We start from the raw sequence: 17,590 nt of genomic DNA, 5'->3' as shown, positions 1-17,590 counted from the left end.
CATGTGCTTCAGGTGAATCCAGCTCCAGGATGAGAATAAGTCAGTTGTGGTGGTCCCATCCCCCTTGCCAATGGCTGGTTGAATCATGGGCATGGGATACAAATCTGGCCACAGATGAGGAGCTATCTGCTGGGGGCTGTAGGGAAAGATTTCTTTACTGCTAAGGGGGACACACTGGAAAAGTTGTGCTCATTTTTCTCCGCAACATGGTTATGGCTGGATGCCATATCTCAAACTGGTGAAACCATGTTGCCACCGTAAGGGGAAAAAACGAAAACCCTGAGGGTGACAGACTGAAAACATAGGAAGAACCTGATTCCTCGATGATGATTAGCTAGGCTTGGGTATTCCTACCTCTAGTTTTATTGATACATGAGATAATATACTTTGTTATTATTCAAGCCAAGTTGAGTTGAACTCTTGTTACTTGTGGCCAGAAACATAACTAATAGAGATGGTTTGTGCTGCCAGTGAGCACACTGCATATGCTCTCCAGAAGGGCTCATGACGCGCAACCAGCAATGATCTTCCCTTCCCTCTGGCGCTGGTATTGTTACCAAGCCCAAGCTCACTCTGCTCGCTGCATGACAGGCCAATGAATCAGAGATGAGGTGTTGAGGCAAGGAAGATGACTTTATTCGGAAAGCCTGCAGACCGAGAAGACGGCAGACTAGTGCCTCTGAAAGACCATCTTACCGGGGTCTGCATGCCAGTTTCTTTTATAGAATCAGAGAGGGAGAGGTGGTGAAGAAGTAAAGTAAAAGGGCCATCAGTCTTGCAAAACATCTCCTAGAATGACCAGCCTCGGTGAGGGTATGTGTCAGTTTCTTTTTTCTTGCAGCCATTCACAGGTGGGCAGGGTTCCCTGAGGCAGGCGGTTATGTATGATTATAATAACAAAAGCAACGAAAAGCAAAGGTTAAAGTCAAAGAAAGAGATCCAACGTGGAATCTGATTTAGCTCTTCTCCGTTACAGTACTACCAGGAACTGCTATCCACTGAGCTTTCTTGGCACTGCCACTTCTCATCAGCATCTCCAATACCAAATGGCATTATGGGAAGTTGGACCCCTAACTGGAGACAAAGCCTAAGGTGAAAGTGAGAGAGACCATCAGAGACTGGAGGGGTAACAGGTAGAGTGTCAAGGAGGTGTACGTATTGTGTAGGGTAGGGATGGTCAGCGGAGCCACAGGCTGCTCAAGGGTCCAGCAAGTCAGTGCCAAAATGGTTAATTAGCTTTGGGGAGGGACTAGGAAGACAGCTTCCTTAATAAAACCAAGTTCGAAACTCCATGGATTAGCCCAGGTAGGAGAAGCACTAAAACTGGGCAGCAATTCTCTGGTCCAAGTTTTCCCTTCTCCTTGGGGCTCCTTTAGCTCTGCCTCCATCCTGAAAGCCCAGGTGTACATGGTTCCTCTCATTGTTGTGGCCTAAGGCTGCACACAACACTCTCCTTTGGTTCACCAGCCCAGGTGAACTGGCATGGAACTTTCCTAAAGACTTAAGCAAACCCTCAGGGATCAAAAGCTCTCCTACAGGGCTTCCCTGGTGGCGCAGTGGTTAAGAATCCGCCTGCCAATGCAGGGGACACGGGTTCGAGCCCTGGTCTGTGAAGATCCCACATGCCACGGAGCAACTAAACCCGAGCGCCACAACTACCGAGCCTGTGCTCTAGAGCCTGCGAGCCACAACTACTGAAGCCCACGTGCCTAGAGCCCGTGCTCCGCAACAAGAGAAGCCCCCGCAATGAGAAGCCCGCGCACCGCAACAAAGACCCAATGCAGCCAAAGATAAATTAATAAATAAAATAAATTTTTAAAAAAGACGCTCCTCCAAGGCAGCTGGTCAACCAGCTGCCCTCACCTTTCTTTAGGCCTACTCAGATGTGACTTCCCTCCAGGCCAGACCCTGCCACCACAGTCTTCAAACTACACAGTAGGCATCAGACTCACAAACTTGCTTTAAACCAGGATCAGTCCCACTGTGAGAGACTCCTGGTTGTGAATCAAGAAAGAGATATGATCAGAGTTTGAGACAAAGGTGGGTAAAGCTGGGTAAAGCTATTTGTCTGAATGAGATAGAGGAAAGGAACCCTTAGGAAGAAAGGCTACCTAGCATGTAGCCTTTAAGCATGATTTAAAATGCTTTGAAAGTAGGGGAGAAGGCTTTGCAGAGGAAATGACATTGAAGTGCAAGCAGGGGCAAAGGAGATTCAAGGCAGACAAGCAGAACTCCATTCAAAAGCAAGGGAACTGGAAGGGGAAAGACCCATCCTGTGCACAGACAAGAAGAGGTCTGTGGTAACAGGAGCCAGTCACAGCGTCTTTAGCTCACAAACCCTCGAAGGAGCAAAGATCATACAATGGAGAAAGGACAGGACAATAAATGGCATTAGGAAAACTGGATAGCCACATGCAAAAGAATGAAACTAGACTACTATCTTACACCATGCACAAAAATTAACTCAAAATGGATTAAAGACTTGAATGTAAAACATGAAACCATAAAATTCCTAGAAGAACACATAGGCAGTAACCTATTGACATCGGTCTTAGCAATGTTTTTGGGGATCTGACTCCAAAGGCAAGGGAAACAAAAGCAAAAATAAACAAATGGGACTACATCAAACTAAAAAGTTCCTGCACAGCAAAGGAAACCATCAGCAAAACGAAAAGGCAACCTACTGAATGGGAAAAATTATTTGCAAATCATATATCCAATAAAGGGTTAATACCCCAAATATATAAATAACTCATACACTCAACAACAAAAAAACAAACAACCCAATTAAAAAATGGGCAGAGGATCTGAATAGACATGCAGATGGCCAACAGTCACCTGAAAAGATGTTCAACATCACTAATTATTAGGGAAGTGCAAATCAAAACCGCAATGAGATATCACCTCACACTGTTAGAATGGCTGTTATCAAAAAGACAAGAAATAATAAGTGTTGGCGAGGATATGGAGAAAAGGGAACCCTCATACGTTATTGGTGGGACTGTAAATTGGTGCAACCACTATAGAAAATAGTATGGAGATTCCTGAAAAAAGTAAGTATAGAACTACCATATGATCCAGCTATTCCACTTCTGGTATTTATCTGAAGAACATGAAAACACTAATTCAAAAAGATATATGCACCCCTATGTTCACTGTAGCGTTATTTACAATAGCCAAGATATAGAAACAACCTATGTCCATCGATGGATGAATGCATAAAGAACATGTGGTATACACACAATAGAATATTACTCAGCCATAAAAAAAGAATGAAATCTTGCCATTTGGGACAACATGGAAGTGAAATAAGTCAGACTGAGAAAGACAAATACCATATGATATCATATGTGTAATCTAAAAAAGCAAAGCATGACAAAGTGCTTAAGAATCCGCCTGCCAATGCAGGGGACACGGGTTCCATCCCTGGTTGGGGAAGATCCCACATGCCGCAGAGCAACTAAGCCCGTGCGCCACAACTACTGAACCCACGTGCCACAACTACTGAAGCCCACATGCCTAGAGCCCATGCTCCGCAACAACAGAAGCCACTGCAATGAGAAGCCTCTGCACCGTAATGAAGAGTAGCCCCTGCTCTCCACAAATAGAGAATGCCCACGTGCAGCAACAAAGACCCAACGCAGCCATAAGTAAAAATAAAAATAAAGCAAAGCAAATGAATAAACAAAATGAAAAAACAGAAACAAATTCATAGATACAGAGAACAAGATTAGCAGTTACCAGAGGGAAAGGGGGTTAGGGGGTGGGTGCAGGGGGCCAACTGTATGGTGCTGGGTGGTAATTAGACTTGTGGTGGGGATCACTTTGTAGTGTATACAGATGTTGAATCATAATGCTGTACGTCGGAAACATTCATATATATATATAGTATACCTGTAAACCTGAAACACACACACACACACATATATATGTGTACAGGTGTACAGGTATATATATATATAGTACCACAGAGGGGAAAAGACAGATGTCATCACTGGCCCCTTCTGGTGTGACTCCCCCTCTCAGATCAAGACATGGGAGCACAGGGAACTAGAGTAGAGATTGGACGGGAGTAGAGATGAAGGGGTGACTGTCTGTGGCCAGAAAATGGGAGGAAATGAAATGGATGGGAACCTGCATTTGTAGAGTGCCTACCATGTGCCTGCCTGGGGTTGTGCTGGTCCTTTCCAAGCTTTATTTCTTTGAAGTTTCACCAACAATGCTTTGAAGTATTACCACCTTTTAATAGATACCTAGAAAATGTTGGATTTGGGAATCAAGAACCATGTTTTTAACAATTCACCGTGTCCAGGTTGTTTTTGCAGGATGCACACACCCTGCTGCCTCAATTTGAATCCCATTCCCATCCTGATGACCAGTTTTTAGTGGACATTTTGGGCTGTCTCACATCTGAAACCCTTCCTTTGTTTGAGGAATTCCTGTGATGATGATGATGATTCCACTCTACTGAGGTGTGATGGACATGTCCCACCTGATTATTTCGGATGGGGAGCAGAACCCATGTACCTGTCAACACTGAGAACGCCAGGTACTCGCTCTCCTGGTGTCCCTTCCACCTACGATGAGAGCACATGACCAAGGCCCAGGTGGTCAGAAGCACGGCCCTGGACTCGAGTTTGGAGCTAGAGGTGAATGAGGCAGAGAATGTTTCTGAGCAGCAGCCGCAGTGTCTAGGTCCAGTGGCCGCAAAAGACCGGCAGCGACATCTAGTGTCCGATGGCGACAGCAGTGGCCTTGGCCCCTCATTTAGACTTGTAGCCGTCTGTGTTCCTGCCAAACCTAGTTCTGGAGTCTTCTTGGTAATTCTGAGTGTCACCCACTATCCTGTAATCGATCGTTTCTCTCCTTAGGTAAGTCAGAGTTGGTGCCTGTGGCTTACAACTAAGGACTTTGACACACATGTTGGGCAAAGTCCCAGAAGCAGGAAATGCTGGAATAAGACATATTTGGATATTTAAACACACAGACCAGGCTCAAAGACTTTAGCTAGGTGCTTCCTCCACCATCCTGATCTCCTGTCCTGGAGGCTGGGCTGTCCAGAGAGATCCAAAAGCCAGAGGCTCCAGATCTTCAGCAGGTAGTAGGGCTGGGGAGGTGGGGGGCGGGAGGGTGACAGAGGGAAGGGATTGGGGACTGGATTGAAGAAGCACCAGAGACAAACTTGGTAGAGGGGCTAAGAGAGGAGTAATGTGGGGTTGGGACTCCCGTCCCATCCTAGGTCTTGGCCCCAACCTAGCTCCAGCCTCAGCTCTATCTCATCTGTGCCAACTTCAAGCCCACCACCAGCCTCCCCTGGCCTCAGACTCAGCAACCACTTACCCAGTCCCAGCCCCAGCACAAGGTTCAGGGGACCTGGTCCAGTTCCCCATTCAGGTGTGCTCATCCAAGCAAATTTGTTCCCTGCACATCATAAGCCCCACTGTCCTGAGTGGGCGCCTTCATCTTCCTGTTTCATGACCCACCCCCATTACAGAGTATCTCAGCAGATGTGCTCCCCTGGCCTGAACCACAAGCCCTGACCTTTGTGTCCTTGGCCCCTTCCTGGGTCATGGTCTTCTTCCACTTTGAGGTCTATGCTGACTTCCCATGGCTTGGTCTTGGGTGAGCTGGGATAGGAGGATTCTGGGAGGAGAGGGGTGAGAGGCAGCTGTATTAGGCACTTAGAAGCCCAAGATCAGCTGGGCCAAACACGGGAAAGCCTCATATTTTTGTGTACCTCAAATAGAGCCATATTTCCTATGGGTGATGCCCTCCATCCTTGTCCGCCCCTTCCCTCCCATCCATCTTCTGCAGAGGGAGCCGCCAGTGGGTGTCCTCAGGCAATGGCTGGGCTCAGCTCAGGGCTACCCAGAGGTTGCAGGCCCCAGAGGACCTAAGAACATCTCACAGGGGCTCCCAGGAGAAAGCCCCAGAGCAGTTTTAGAGTTCACAGACACAGACACACTCCCTGATCTCGTGGTCCCCAAAGCAAATTATGGACAGACCTTGCCCCTCTTGTCTGATCTCCCTAGACCCGACCTGGATCACCATCTGCTTCTGGAGCTTTCTCTGCGTGGGCAGACATTGCCAGTTTGGTCCATCAGCAACCACTTGTGATCTCGCCACATCTGATGGAGCGCGAGGCCCCGAGTCCACACATTCAATGAGTCCCGTGTTCAGTGTTTCTCTCATGCAGTGAGTTGTATTCACCTTTGGCTGTCAAAGATCCAGAGATCAGTAATGCAAGGTCCCACCTCCTGGGCCTCAGGGTGTAGGGGCAATGTACGGGTGAGGGGTGGAGGGCAAAATGGATGATGTCACTGCAGGCTGAGAAGTAGTCAGATGGGGTGAGTAGGCAGAGGGGGAGGCACCTAGCGCAGATCAGTGGTTGGGATGACTTCCCAGAGGTGGCTTCTGCCCAGAGGAGGACTTGGGAAGAAAAACTTAAATAATTTATCTAGTCATTTAAAGCATAAGTTTCCTATGAAAATATGCATCAGTGATTATGAAGCAGGATGCAAAATTTTCAATGTAAAACAAGATAGTTCAAAGAAATGTCCCCCACACAAAAGGTCTACACCCCAGACTCTCCTGACCCTTCTGACTCTGGTATGAGTCCTCTCCCCTCTGTGATCAGCTTCCAGTATTAGTGAATATTAGTGACTGCTGCATCAGGGGAAATTTTGAGAAGAATCAGTCTCCAGGAAAACATCTAAATTCCTTGGCCTGGCCTTTCATGATGGGACCCTCTGCCCCAGCAGCTTCATCCTACATTATTCTCCTACACACTCCCTGTTCTCCACACAGCGGCTATTTACAGCTCCCCAAACAGTAAACAATGTGCCAAGCTGGTTCATGCCTTTGTGATTTTCCACAGGCAGTTCCCTTTGCCTGGAATGCCCCTGCCCACACAGCCATCTGGCAAACTCCTACTCATCCTTCAAGACCCAGCTCAAAGAGCTCCTCTTCTGTGAAGCCTTCCCAGCAGGCCCAAGCAGAATGAGTCAATTCCTCCCATGCACCACTCTATGGTGTCTGCGTCCCTTTCGTTGTGTTGAGATGTCTTTATTTCACTTTTTCTCTAATTTGATTGTGGGGGCTTGGAGGGGAGAGACTGTAGCATTCATAGTTGTATCCCTAGCCCTAAGCAGAGCATCTGGCATGGTAGGTGTCTATAAATATTTTGTATGAGGAAGCGAATGAACAAAACTTACTTTGACTCCTTTTCTTCTCATTTGTTTTTAGAGTTGAGACAGGGAGACCAGCATTTTCTCATAAACTTTGGAAAATGCTAAGAAAACCACTCACCACTAAGAGAAAAAATCCATTTAATCTCTCTTTGTAGCCATTCACGTCTTACTTATAAAGCTGTGTAGTTCTACTGAGAACTCACCAGACCAGTGTGGTTCTTTAACCTCGAGGCATCAGTAGGTGTAGCCAGTGGGGAAGGGGCAGGGGTGCAAGAGGGGCTGACATATATCATGTTCCAGGCACTGTTCTAAGTCCCTTATTCATACATGTATACACAATGTCTCATTTTATTCCCATAACAATCCTATCAGGTAGCTACTATTATTATCCCCATTTTAGAGATGAAGAAATCGAGGCACAGAGAGGTTGAATAACTTGCTTACAGTAATACAGCTAATAAGTGGCAAAGATGGGCTTCAAACCCAGGAAGTCTAGCTTGGGAATTCATTCTCCCAACCTCACCGCTATATTTGCTTGTTGACTGAGAAAAATGCACAACCTAAAAGTTGAGAGTTATGTTTTATTCAGCAGACGAAACTGAGGACTTAAGCCCGGGACACAGTATGGCAGATAACTCAGGGATTGCTCCGAAGAGGCAAGGGGCGGAGCCAGGATATCCAGGAGTTTTTGCAACAAAGACCAGGTAGTCGGAACATCAAAAGATTACTGTTAATTAAAGAAAACCAGATATCTTAAGGAGTTTAGCACTTTTCCATGTACGGGAAGATGCAAGAGTCTGGGCTCACTGAAATCATTCCTTTGATACGCACCTCAGCCATCTGAGGCCAGTATCCTGGGCTTTCTCATCCTGAGTCTCCTCAGGGTGTACTGTTGGGGGTGGAGGGCTGCAGTGTCTGATGGTTTGATAAGGGGCATCCTGTTTCCATTGTGAGTTCCCTCAGGGCTCACTGCTGGGGTGGCTATAATGTGATGGCTTGATGGCTGCAATATCCTTTGTTTACCCTATGGCAGGCAATATTTTTCATTCACAGCTCCATAAGCAAAACGTGTGTAGTGATAGTAAGTTTGGCTAGGAATACAGGGAACATGAGGTAGAAGATGAATGTGCCCTTTCGCAACCAATCACCCTAGCCCCAGGCTCTGGGATGTCCTCTTGGTTCATAAGTATCCTGTAAATATGCTCAGTGTCACTCCCAGACCCCGAGGACCCAGTCTCCTCTTTGACTGCCCTGCATTTCTACTTCACCATGGAGAGGGAGTGATTTGTTTCACTTGGCCTCATTCAGCTTGGAGCAGAATCCTCACCGGCCATGTCGGGAAGTGGGCTCCCTGCCTTCCCCTTGGCTGAGGATATGCTGCCTCTGTCTCCCAGGTGCCTTTCACAACAGCACACCCAGCTAGGGAAACCGGTGAGACCACTTTCCTAAGGTGTGTGTGGCAGGGCTCCTGTACCCCATCCAGGCCATTTCAAGCAGAGGGCATGACATATTCAAAAATTTAGGAGTGAGAAAAAGCTAGGAATGTCCATAGAGGCGGCTGATGGAAGGCTGTAGGAGAGAGGGGAGGGAGATGGGATGGAAAGATAGTCTACCTTGATTGTGAAAGGCCTTATGCCCAAAGTAGAGAATTTTGTTGTTGTTTTTCTCCTCCTATAGGCAGTGGAGAGCCCTCGAAGATCATGTTGTTAGGTTTATAATTTCACTGATTAAGAAGCTGTTTTTTTCTTTATTTGTAGAAGCGTTCTCAACCATTAGGAAACACTGCCACCATGTGGCTTTTGGATGTTGCATACGCCAAACTGTAAACTGCCGATTTCTCTGATACTGTTGAAAAATTAAACCAAACCTTGATCAAACAGCTGAAGTAAATTAATGGTAAACTTAATTCTAATGTAAAGAGGAAAGCTTTTTCAAGAAATCAATACCTGGGTTCAATTATCGGATTTCTTAACTTTGTTTTTAAAATTCTAATCTAAATCTTCAGCGATTCTGACCTCAAGAATCCTTTCTATTCCCAGTAACCCCTATCTCAGAATCATAAACTCTCTGGCTCTGCAAAGGCTCTACCATTTCCAGGTCACTTTGGCATCAAACTGTCTCCAGGCCATTTCCCTCCATGGTGGGAGATTCTATTTCAGTCCTAGGTCTGTTCTTCTTGTATGGTTCCGCAGTTGGACAGACCGAAATTCAAATATTTCCACCATTTTTTTTTTTTTAATCTGAATGATTTGGGCAAGTCACCTAACCTCCCTAAATTTCAGTTACTTCGTCTGTAAAATGGGGAGAACACCTTTTTCACAGGGTGATTGTGAAGATGAAAGATGACATGTGTACACGTCCCTGGCCCATCATAAGGAAGTCCTCTTCCTTCCCCTCCGTCCTTGAGGGCATATTATTGTTGAGCACGCAGCATACACTCCGTGGAGGTCATTTAACATCCGAGGTTTTACCAGGTTCTCCAGCAACGTTCCCTGGGAACGAAACTACTCATCCCCTCAGGCTTTGGGAGGACCACCCCTATTTCCGAGCGTTGCCTACCGACGTTGGGCAGGCTGGAGATTGCAATCCACGCGTCTCCTGGGTGCGCAGCCGGCGGCAGGTGCGTGGGCGTGGCGGCATTCATTACTCGCCCCTCCCTTCCCCGGGGTTGGGGGCGTAAGTGGATAATTCAATCCCCGTGGGACGCGGCGTGTGGCCTCACCCGCGGCTCGGCGGATTGGCTGTCTCAGCTCGACCCCGCCCCCCGTACCCCCCCGCGTCCCAGGTGGCTCAGCACCCCTGTGGCGCTCTCTGTTTACCTTGAGAGCCCGTCCAAGTTGGGCTGCATCTCTACATTTGCTCCGTCTGGGGCCCCGCCCGCCCCGGAAGCAGGGAGAAAAGCGGGCCGAGCCCTTCCTCTCCCCGCACTGCCCGGAGAGGTCGGGTAAGGGAAGCGGGTGTGTGGGAAGGGGAGTCTCAGGCCTGGGGGATCCGGCTGTCATCCCGTCCCGGGATCGCGCGAACCCGGGAGTTCTGTCCCTAGGCTCCTCCGCCTCCGTCCTGTCGTGCTCAGGGTGACGTGCCCACCCTGGGCAAAGAGCCAGAAGCTGCATCTCAGGGATGCCCAGGTCCCTAAAGGAGGCACAGACCTGCAGACTTCTCTCACAGGTGTTCCCCCTCCTCCAGGCGGTGATGACCCCCAAGCCAGCCGGACCCCCGGACGGGGGCTGGGGCTGGGTGGTGGCGGCCGCAGCCTTCGCGGTGAATGGGCTCTCCTACGGACTGTTACGCTCCCTGGGCCTCGCCCTCCCTGACCTCGCGGAGCATTTTGACCGAAGCGCTCAGGACACTGCGTGGGTCAGCGCCCTGGCCCTGGCCGTGCAGCAGGCAGCCAGTGAGGGGGGCCCCCGAGGTGGGAGGCGGGAACCGGGGTGGAGGGGCCATGAGTGCAGTGGTGGGGGACACACCTGGTTGATTACCAGACAACCTAAGAAAGGTCGACCAGTGTACCTAAGTTCTAGAATATAGTGGGTCTTGAGGTCAAGGCGGAGGGGCTATTAGGCAGGGGGAGAAGTTTAGGCCAGGCAAACAGCCAATGAGAAGTGTTGGAGCGAGTTTGGGGGTCCAGGAGCGTGTCTTCCGTTGACTCCGCCTCCTTCCAGGCCCAGTGGGCAGCGCCCTGAGCACCCGCTGGGGAGCGCGCCCCGTGGTGATGGTTGGGGGCGTCCTCACCTCGCTCGGCTTCGTCTTCTCGGCTTTCGCCCGCAGTCTGCTGCATCTCTACCTTGGCCTGGGCGTCCTTGCTGGTGAGGAGAGAGGGATTCCCGGGTTCTTCAGTGGTGATGGTGGAGATAGGAGCGTGTCGGGAGCTGGAGGCCGAGGGCGCGAGGGCCTCCTGGGAGCAGCCGAGCTGGGATGGTGGGGGCAGGCATCCCCGGCTCCTGTCCTCACCCGGTCCTATCCATTCGCAGGCTCCGGCTGGGCCCTGGTATTCGCCCCTGCCCTCGGGACCCTCTCCCGTTACTTCTCCCGCCGTCGAGTCTTGGCCGTGGGGCTGGCACTCACGGGCAACGGGGCCTCCTCGCTGCTTCTGGCGCCCGCCTTGCAGCTCCTCCTCGATAATTTCGGCTGGCGGGGCGCCCTGCTCCTCCTTGGCGCCATTACCCTCCACCTCACCCCCTGTGGCGCCCTGCTGCGACCCCTGGCGCTACCTGGAGACCCCCTGGGCCCACCCCGAAGCCCCCTAGCTGCCCTCGGCCTAGGCCTCTTCACACGCCGGGCCTTCTTAGTTTTTGCTCTAGGCACGGCCTTGGTGGGGGGCGGGTACTTCGTCCCCTACGTGCACCTGGCCCCTCACGCTTTAGATCGGGGCCTGGGGGGGTATGGGGCGGTGCTGGTGGTGGCGGTGGCTGCCGTGGGGGACGCGGTCGCCCGGCTGCTCTGCGGGTGGCTGGCGGACCAGGGTTGGGTGCCCCTCCCGCGGTTGCTGGCGACGTTCGGGGCCCTGACAGGGCTAGGGCTGCTGGCGGTGGGTCTGGTGCCGGTGGTGGGGAACGAGGAGAGCTGGGGGGGCCCCCTGCTGGCCGCGGCTGGGGCCTACGGGCTGAGCGCCGGAAGTTACGCCCCGTTGGTTTTCGGCGTGCTCCCGGGGCTGGTGGGCATCGGAGGTGTGGTACAGGCCACCGGGCTGGTGATGATGCTGATGAGCCTCGGGGGGCTTCTGGGCCCTCCCCTGTCAGGTAAGGGCCTGAGCCAGCAGATCCGCTCGCAACCCTCCTCTGCACCTGGGCTCGGAGGCCTCTGAGTTCCTTTCCGTCTCCTCTCAGGCTTCCTAAGGGATGAGACAGGAGACTTCACCGCCTCCTTCCTCCTGTGCGGCTCTTTCATCCTCTCTGGCAGCTTCATCTACGTGGGGCTGCCCAGTGCGCTGCCCTCCTGCCGTCCAGCCTCACATCCAGGCACCGCACCCCCTGAGAGGGGGGAGCTGCTCCTCGACCCTCAGGTTGCCCTGCTCCCCCCAGGAGGCCCTCACTCCACTCTGGACACCACTTGTTGACCATTTTCTTGTTTGAGCCTCGCCCCCAATAAAGACTTTCTATCTGCTTTTCCTGCAAGCTCCAATTGTTAGGCAATCTAGGATGCTGCAAACATTCTACTTAAAATATCCAAAAAGGCTGGTTGATAGGAACAGGATCCCCCTCAGCCACGCGAGGCAGGAAGGGTGTTTGTCCAGTCAGTCCATTTCTCTTTGCCCAAGTTCTTGCCATTATAACAGGAAATCTTTGAGAAACTGTCTGCCTATCAGCTTCAGTTTGTTGGAGGAGGGGGGTGCTCATGGGTGCTAGCTGCCCCATCCTCATTTCCCAGATAAGTCTTTCCTGCATTTCAGTCTCCTTCTACTGGCCTGATGAAAACATAAGAATCCCAGACCCAGACTTCAGCTCTCTTAGCTTTATCTCCCCCTCCCCAGCTAGCACCCCCCGCATGTCCCTCACCATTTTCTTAATTTCTTTTCTAAGTTACAGGGGATAGTGGGAAAGAGGTCAGTGGGCAAGTAGGAGGAACTGTGGTCCAGAGAGCAGAGTCCACGGTTAAATGCTCTGGGTCACCAGAGCTGCTGGATACCTCCCCTCCAGTCCCCAGCATGACCCCATTCAGCCAACCCAGGCATATGGGTCCCAATTCTTTTTGAGGTTCTGATTATTGTCCGGTTTTCTTATTCAGTTTTATCTCAAAGGGGCATCCCTCTTTCCCAAAGATCTGTCTTCAGGGAAGAAATGTAGGAGGCAACACTAGAGATCACATGTAAAACATGATAAGTCTCTTGGCCTTTGAGTTTCCACAGTCGATTCACAGCTCAGTGGAGCAGGCTGAACTCCTGGATCCTTCAGAAAAGGTTGTGAGAGCAAAGAAGAGATAAGACAAAATACAAAGGGTTGGCACACACATCGCAGGAGCCCCAGGCCTGCTCTGGGGCGGGGGGGAGGCAGATAACGATGCTTAAGGCACTGTGGTTCTGTGGGTGCCAAGATGGGGCAGGAGAAGACCTGGAGCCAACAACCCCTGGGTTTCTGGGTCTGACTGCCCCTTCTTGGAGTTCAATCCTCTCCCAGCCCCTCCCTGGGCAGGGGGACTTTGGTATCCAGTGCCTCTGTTACAGGGTCCTGGGGCTTGGAGGTAGGAGCTGAGAAGCAGAAGAAGTGGGGCAGAGTGATGAGAACTCCACTCCCTGCAAGAAGGAAGGCCCCAGCCACCACAAAAGAAGCTGTGTAGGTGCCTGTCACATCCCGGAGGTAGCCTAGATTCAAGAGAGAAAAAGAATACACATGGGTGATCTGTTTCCTGGGAATCAGACACATTTTGGGGTGGAGGGAAGAAAATAATCCTTAACCCATCATCTTGGAAGAGTTAGAACTCTCAAGGTAGGACTGGATGAGCTTGAGAACTCAGGCTTCCCTAGGGGCCTCAAAAGGCCATTTCAACCACCTTCCTGCTTTCAGAAAGTACCTCTGAACCAGCCAGTGGGGATTTGGGGATCCAGATGGAGTCAGGCACACTTGTGCCTTTCTTTCCAGTAGCTGTGGCCTTCCCTTTCATGCCTTCGGTTAATAGTTAAGAGGAAAATGTTAAGCGTCTGAAGGTTCTGGCATCAGGAGCCTGGAGAACTTTGACCAGATGGCTCAGACCCCTGGCCTGGGGCCCAGTGGGCCAAGGGAAAAGGCAGACGCTGGCATGTTATGTCTGGCTGGGTCTGACCAGGTCCTCTGAAAACCCCAACTGTAGGTACCCTGCCAAGGGTGCCACATAGGTCCTCTTAATCTTTCCACAGCCCCAATTTCTTTGCACTTTGGACCCATTTCAGGGCTGCTGTGATTGACCATGCAGGCTGTGTATGTACCATACCAGAGGGCAGTATTCACATACACTATAATGTCAGTTCCCTCCCTGAATGGTATGACGTGGCAGCCCGCACCCACCTGGAAATCCCAGTCCCCTTACCTGATAGAGGAGCCCCCAGCAGCCCCCCGATGCTTTCTACCATCTGCACCAGTCCCAGGCCACAGTATATCTTTCCAGTTCCCACCAGTTCAGGCAGCACGGAGAAGGCCACTGGGGTCAGGGCCCCTGATGTGAAGCCATAGGCCACAGTCAGAGCCACCAGGGCTGTGGGAGCCTGAGCCACAGGGTACAGGGCCAGTATCACCCCAGTCAGGGTGGTCCAGAGCATCAGGAGTCTTGCCACAGGCCCTGGGACTGCATCCCCTAGCCACCCAGAAGCCACACGCCCCACAGGGTCAGAAATAGCCGCCACTGAGAGGAGGAAGGCAGCAGGCAGTGGGTCCCAATCTAGGTCCCGAAGATGGGCCACCAGGTGCACGTAGGGAATGAAGTAGCCAGTGTTGATCAGGGTGAGGGCAACGGTGTAACGGAGGAAGGGGCCATGATGGAGAAGGTTGGCAAGTTGGGCCCCAGGGCCACCCACGACAGGGTCCTCAGCCAGGGAGAGTGGGCGGAGAAGAGCACCACAGGCCACCAAGTGGAGGGAGAGGGCAGACACCAGCAGCAGGGCCCCCCGCCAGGCGTACTGGCTGAGCAGCCATTGGAAGAGTGGAGCAAAAGCAAAGGAGGAGAGGCCCACGCCCGTCAGTGCCAGCCCAGTGGCCAGGGATCGCCGACGAGAGAAGTAACGGGACAGGCAGGCCAGGGTGGGAGTGAAGGTCAAGGCCCAGCCAGATCCTGTCAAAAAGGAAGAAATGGGGGTTGAGGGACCCTTAAGGAGCTCAGGGCACACAATCATCCCAACACTGCCCAGCAGCAGAATGTAGCACAGGCATAAATTACAATCCTAGCTTGATACTTTCTAGCTGTATGACCTTGTCTATTTAATCTCCTAGCCTCAATCTCATCTGCAAAATGGGGGTAATATACTTTATGGGACTCTGGAATGTTTGCAAAGTAACTACCATAGAACTCTGGAGTTAGACCTGGGCTCTACCATTTCTGGCTGTGTGAACTTCACTTGCCAAGTTGCATAAGCTTAAAGCCTCTCCTCATCTGTAAATAGGATAATGATATCTATTTCACAGCTTTCACATCTGACACAATTTTACAGTAATTCTTCCTTTTACACTCCAGTCCCATTAGCCCTGGGCTTGCATCTTTGAATTTCCTGATTTCCCCTAACCTGTTTATCACTTCAGTCACCTCTTTTAAGAATTCCCTTCTGGGGGACTTCGCTGGTGGTGCAGTGGTTAAAAATCTGCCTGCCAATGCAAGGGACACGGGTTCGAGCCTTGGTCTGGGAAGGAGCAAGGGCCACGGAGCAAATGAGCCCGTGCGCCACAACTACTGAGCCTGCGCTCTAGAGCCCGTGAGCCACAACTACAGATCCCACATGCCACAAATACTGAAGCCCGCGCGCCTAGAGCCCGTGCTCCGCAACAAGAGAAGGTCACCGCCAAGAGAAGCCCGTTGCGCCGCAACGAAGAGTAGCCCCTGCTCGCTGCAACTAGAGAAAGCCCACGCGCAGCAACGAAGACCCAACGCAGCCATAAATAAATAAACCGATGTAATTAAAAAAAAAAAAAAAAGAATTGTCTTCTGGGCACAGGTGCCAGCCAAAACTTTCTCTCAGCGTCTCCCTAAGCCTTTTGGAAGGAGCAGGAAGAAGGTAAAAGTCCAGAGGCCAAAAAGACTCAGGCTTTTGACTTGCCCGCCCTTGCCCAGGGTCTCACCTGAGAGCAGCCCAATACTCAGGTACAGGTGGGTCAAGGAGGTAGCAAAGGCGGCGAGCAGCATCCCCAACGCAGCCAAGATGCCCCCAGCCATCACCACAGGCCTGGGCCCGAACTTGGTGCTCAGCGCACTGCCCACTGGGCCTGGAGAAGAGGAAGCGTTCTGAGAGAAGATCTCAGGCATCCTTCCCCAGCACTGACCCCACCCCCACCATCTCCTTTACCGTCCCCGCATCTCCTCTCCCTTCTAAGGGTCGAGGGTCACAGGACTCTGGACCCAGGCGCAGCACTCACTCCCGAACTGCTGCACCGCGATTCCTATGGAGGCGATCCAGGAGACTCGCGCTGCCGGCTCCTCAAACGCAGCCACAAACTCCACAAAGAAGACGCCGAAGGAGCGGAGCACTCCGAACACCAGCGCCGACTGGAAGAACGCTGAGAGCACCACCATCCACCCCCAGCCCCCGTCGGGGGGCTCGGCCCTAAGTGCCATCTGGGAGGTAACAGGGCTGCCGCCTTAAGCCCCTTCCGGAGCAGGGCTCAGGACGTTCCACCTCTGCCCACCCACCCAGCCGGACCACTCGCAGCCGAGCGGGGAGGAGAGGATGGTAGAGAGGAAAGTACCAACGAGGGCTTGAAAGCTGCAGAGAGGCTGCGTGAGGCGCCTGCGCCTTTCCCCTAGCGGGGGCGATATAGGTGGGGAGACCAGGCGGGCGCTTGCCCCTGCGCTCAGCGCCGGGGGGCGTGGCTCCGCCGGCCGTGAGTCGGGAGTCGAGGCCTGGGCGGGACAGACGGAGGAGAGGGCTGACTTTCGGTCTAGGAGCCAGGGGGCAGCACTGAGTTTGGGCCCCATCCCTGAGGTCTCCGGGTGGATTATCTATCTTATCACTGGAAGTGTCTGCACCTGGCCAGCCCGGCCAACATCCCTGTCTGTAGCTCACCAATGAGAACGCGGGACTCCTCAGAAGGGGGCGGAGCCAGAATGGCAGGGCGGGGTTTAGAACCTGTTCTGGGGCAGTGAGTGGGGCGCAGGCGTGAGGAGGGGACTTTAGGAGGCTAAATAGACGGGCCCTAGGTGACCCAGGAACCAACCAGGAGGCAGCTTCGTTCTCCTGTCCAACTAGCGGGCCAATTCGACCAGATTTCAGCACGGAGATGCGCACGTAAGGAGTCCGTGGGCGTTGGTAGTGGGTTAACTGGTTCAGGAGAGGAAAACACATACTTGCTTGCTTAAGGGCCCAGGAGCTGAAAAGCGGGGCGGGGGTGGGGTGGGGCGTGCGGAGGGATGATAAGGTAAAATACCTGGCCAAGCGCCTGAGGCCACTAGAATCTAGATGCCTGGATTCCTGAGTGGGTTCAAAGGCCAAGGAAAGAGAGAGGGGACTGGGCTGTTGGACTCCTGGCGTTGATTTCTGTATTGGGAACTCGTTCTTGTCCCTTCTGTTCCCACTAACAGGAAACCTACGGGTCACAGAGACCAAAAATAACTGGGGAGAGGAAGTGCAGCTCTGAGCTCACTCAGAGCCCCACCAGCCCTCGTCTTCAGTGGGGCTGGAACATTTTCCTCTGCCCTCTAGTAACCACCACTTCCTAATCACAGCTTTTGATCTCATGATGGTATAGACTAGAGACAAGCCATGACCACTGGCGCAATCAGCCCCTCCT

The 17,590-nt window shown here is 52.0% G+C and overlaps 2 protein-coding genes across 2 annotated transcripts; one reads left to right on the top strand and one right to left on the bottom strand.

The window, feature by feature from the left end:
- The first annotated feature begins 10,367 nt into the window (after positions 1-10,367).
- Positions 10,368-12,246, top strand: SLC16A11 (solute carrier family 16 member 11). The gene is made up of 4 exons (XM_068531163.1): positions 10,368-10,584; positions 10,853-10,996; positions 11,162-11,929; positions 12,017-12,246. The coding sequence occupies exons 1-4, from the start codon at positions 10,383-10,385 to the stop codon at positions 12,244-12,246; spliced, it is 1,344 nt and encodes a 447-aa protein (XP_068387264.1). The 5' UTR covers positions 10,368-10,382.
- Positions 12,247-12,983: 737 nt separating this feature from the next.
- Positions 12,984-16,552, bottom strand: SLC16A13 (solute carrier family 16 member 13). The gene is made up of 4 exons (XM_068530882.1): positions 16,220-16,552; positions 15,926-16,069; positions 14,190-14,927; positions 12,984-13,488 (listed from the first exon to the last, which is right to left on the bottom strand). The coding sequence occupies exons 1-4, from the start codon at positions 16,416-16,418 to the stop codon at positions 13,289-13,291; spliced, it is 1,281 nt and encodes a 426-aa protein (XP_068386983.1). The 5' UTR covers positions 16,419-16,552; the 3' UTR covers positions 12,984-13,288.
- Positions 16,553-17,590: the final 1,038 nt, after the last annotated feature.

The sequence above is a fragment of the Eschrichtius robustus genome, chromosome 20 (assembly GCF_028021215.1).
Source record: "Eschrichtius robustus isolate mEscRob2 chromosome 20, mEscRob2.pri, whole genome shotgun sequence".
Taxonomy (NCBI): Eukaryota; Metazoa; Chordata; class Mammalia; order Artiodactyla; family Eschrichtiidae; genus Eschrichtius; species Eschrichtius robustus.
Note: the sequence above shows the minus strand (reverse complement) of the source record. Positions and strands in the feature narration are given on the sequence as shown.

Bases quoted from the DNA above. Each gene is read 5' to 3' on its own strand.
- SLC16A13 (XM_068530882.1), bottom strand. From the start codon at position 16,418: ATGGCACTTAGGGCCGAGCCCCCCGACGGGGGCTGGGGGTGGATGGTG. The intron at 14,928-15,925 runs GTGAGACCCTGG...CCTTTTTGACAG, and splicing joins GAGTATTGGGCTGCTCTCAG to GATCTGGCTGGGCCTTGACC. The intron at 13,489-14,189 runs GTAAGGGGACTG...TCTTGAATCTAG, and splicing joins GCTGGGGGCTCCTCTATCAG to GCTACCTCCGGGATGTGACA.
- SLC16A11 (XM_068531163.1), top strand. From the start codon at position 10,383: ATGACCCCCAAGCCAGCCGGACCCCCGGACGGGGGCTGGGGCTGGGTG. The intron at 10,585-10,852 runs GTGAGGGGGGCC...GCCTCCTTCCAG, and splicing joins GGCCGTGCAGCAGGCAGCCA to GCCCAGTGGGCAGCGCCCTG. The intron at 10,997-11,161 runs GTGAGGAGAGAG...ATCCATTCGCAG, and splicing joins TGGCCTGGGCGTCCTTGCTG to GCTCCGGCTGGGCCCTGGTA.